The following is a 2,259-nucleotide window of genomic DNA, read 5'->3' as shown; positions in this document are numbered from 1 at the left end:
CTGAAGGGGGGGGTTCATGCGGGGCTCAAAGGCCTCCCGCAGTTGCGGTGCTGTTACACGTGGAGGCCTTGGTGCAGGCTCGACAAGTTTACGGTACGTCCTCCAGAAGTCCGCACTCGCGCTCCCTGTTGCCAGTAGGTCTCGGAGGTGGGGTTCTCTGAGCCGTCTCAGGTTCTCGCCCTCGGGCGTTGCGTCTTCTGGCAGCCCGTCTCCCGTGCGTAGTAGTCCCTCTGCCTCAGCGTCGCCCGGCTTCGCGCGTGGCATTGTGTGTTCGGGTAGGTTTGTGTGGACCTTGAGCAGAGCTCCGAGTTCTATGGCCTGGTCTACCACCTGGTCCTGTGACCGCTGTAGGTCCTCGGCGGCGCCTGCCCACCGGGGCTCTAGCGGCTGAAACTGTGCCTGTGGTCCTTGCATTGACGCAGCGGTGCGGGCCAATCTGTCGGCCTCCTCGTTGTTCGTGTTCCCTGCGTGTCCCTTCACCCAGATGAATTCCACTGGGGCCGTGCGTCGTCTTATCAGGCTGACAATATTGCGGATGATCTCTGCGTTAGCGCACCGCCAGCCCATAGACGCGGATTTTGGGGCCCAGTGGCATACCGAACGGATTGCGTGCTCCGAATCCGTGTATATGCGGAGTACCCGCTGAGGGTCTGCTTGCGCCACACACAACAGGATAGCATAGAGCTCCGCGCAGTTGTTAGTCCCTGGGCTGGGGGCCATAGCTGCTATGTTGCGCGGGCAGGCATAACCCCAGTACACTCCCGCCCCACCTCGTCGAGACCCGTCCGCCTGTTGAATGGAGGAGCCATCGGTGTAGACGTGTTGCACTGAGTCTGGGCATACCGTCACTGGACCGTAGAGTGCCCGTAGACTCTCTTCCAAGGAGTACGTGCACTCCAGGACACGGTCCAGTAAGCTATCCAGTGGCGATCTCGGTATCATTCCGTCCTCATGGGTCCTCGGGGTCGTCTCTCCGGGCCGCGTGGGCCACTCGCCCTGTTCGCCCTCGACGTCGCAGACTTCAATTGACAGGGCCAGTACGCTGTGGTCGGACCATTGGGCCCATCGAGGCAGGATGCGTAGCTGTACATGTTGCTCGCTGTATGCACCCCGTGAGACCAGCGCATAGTCAATTACTGTATGGCCGTTTGCTTGGAACGACGTGAATCGTTGCAGGCTGTCCGCGTCTTGCATCGCCGTTCCGTTTGCCACTAGCAAGTCGTAGTCACGACATAGCTGTAGCAGTACCCGTCCATGCTGGTTCACTGGACCGCGGTCAGGGGACACACGAGCTGGGCTATCTGGCGGGGTGAGGGCCTGTGTGCGCGCGTTAAAGTCCCCTACAACAAGCACCTGCCGTGCACTGCTATCGTCGCCTAGAATGCCAGCGAGAACCTCACCCAGGACTTCAAGTGGCCCTTGAACCGCCAGGTGGAACCAATGCGACTGTACCGGGGGGATATAGGCGTTTACCATCATCCAGCCCTCGACTTCCAATACCAGGATGTCTGGCCCGCCTAAAGCGCTGTGATGAGTCCACCGCCGTGATGAACGCACTATCGCCGCGACTCCGCCGCCTGGTGCTCCCAGGCTCGGGGTATCGTCGCGCGTTTTGACAAGGACTTCGTAGCCTTGTAGGTAAGGAAGCTGATCGACCTGCCCTGGGCGAAGGTGTGTTTCTTGCACGAATACGACATCAAACTCCATCAATGCACGCTGCAGTTCGACACTTTTCAGTTTAAGCGCAAGGTTGCCATGTATGTTCCAGCTTGCTACACGAAGTGCATCGCGTGGCTGCTGCTCACTATGTACAGCCTCAGCATTCGTATTTACAGGACGGGTTGGTCTGCCTACACCGACACCACCTCCGCATGCGTGTTTGGATACTCGGCCATGCCCTCGTGGTTCCACGCCGCCGCGAGCTTCCGCGCCATCCATGCGGCCTTGAAGGAGGCGTACACATAGGTCTGCGTCGCGTGTAGGGACACGTTCATGATGTGGGAATTGTTTATGCCAAGGACATCTCGCATGCGTATCGTCGCAGTGAGAAAATCGTCGCGCACCGCCTCTGCCCTCCACTGCATAGGGCCGAGGAGCATCGTCTTCGACGCCGGTCTCTCGCGTGCAACCGCCCGGTAGTCCTCCGTCAGCCGCTCATTCATGTTCGACGGTCCAGGGCGATGGACATGCGCCATGTGGGGCTGGCCAGGGCCCGGCAGATGGGTCGCGTGGGCGTTGTCAGCTGGTAGCACAGACTGG

General features: G+C 60.1%; 1 protein-coding gene across 1 annotated transcript; it reads right to left on the bottom strand.

Annotated features, from left to right (window-relative positions):
- Positions 1 to 414: 414 nt before the first annotated feature.
- On the bottom strand, positions 415 to 942 carry C8Q71DRAFT_719255 (ribonuclease H-like domain-containing protein; the record flags this gene model as incomplete). Its single annotated transcript, XM_047921290.1, has 1 exon — positions 415 to 942. A coding segment is annotated over one exon (528 nt), but the record flags the coding sequence as incomplete, so codon positions are not given.
- Between the last annotated feature and the right edge of the window lie 1,317 nt (positions 943 to 2,259).

This window comes from Rhodofomes roseus, assembly GCF_022264815.1.
Source record: "Rhodofomes roseus strain CIRM-BRFM 1785 chromosome Unknown C8Q71scaffold_76, whole genome shotgun sequence".
Lineage (NCBI taxonomy): Eukaryota > Fungi > Basidiomycota > Agaricomycetes > Polyporales > Fomitopsidaceae > Rhodofomes > Rhodofomes roseus.
The sequence above is the reverse complement of the archived record's forward strand: the minus strand, read 5'-3'. Positions and strand labels throughout refer to the sequence as shown.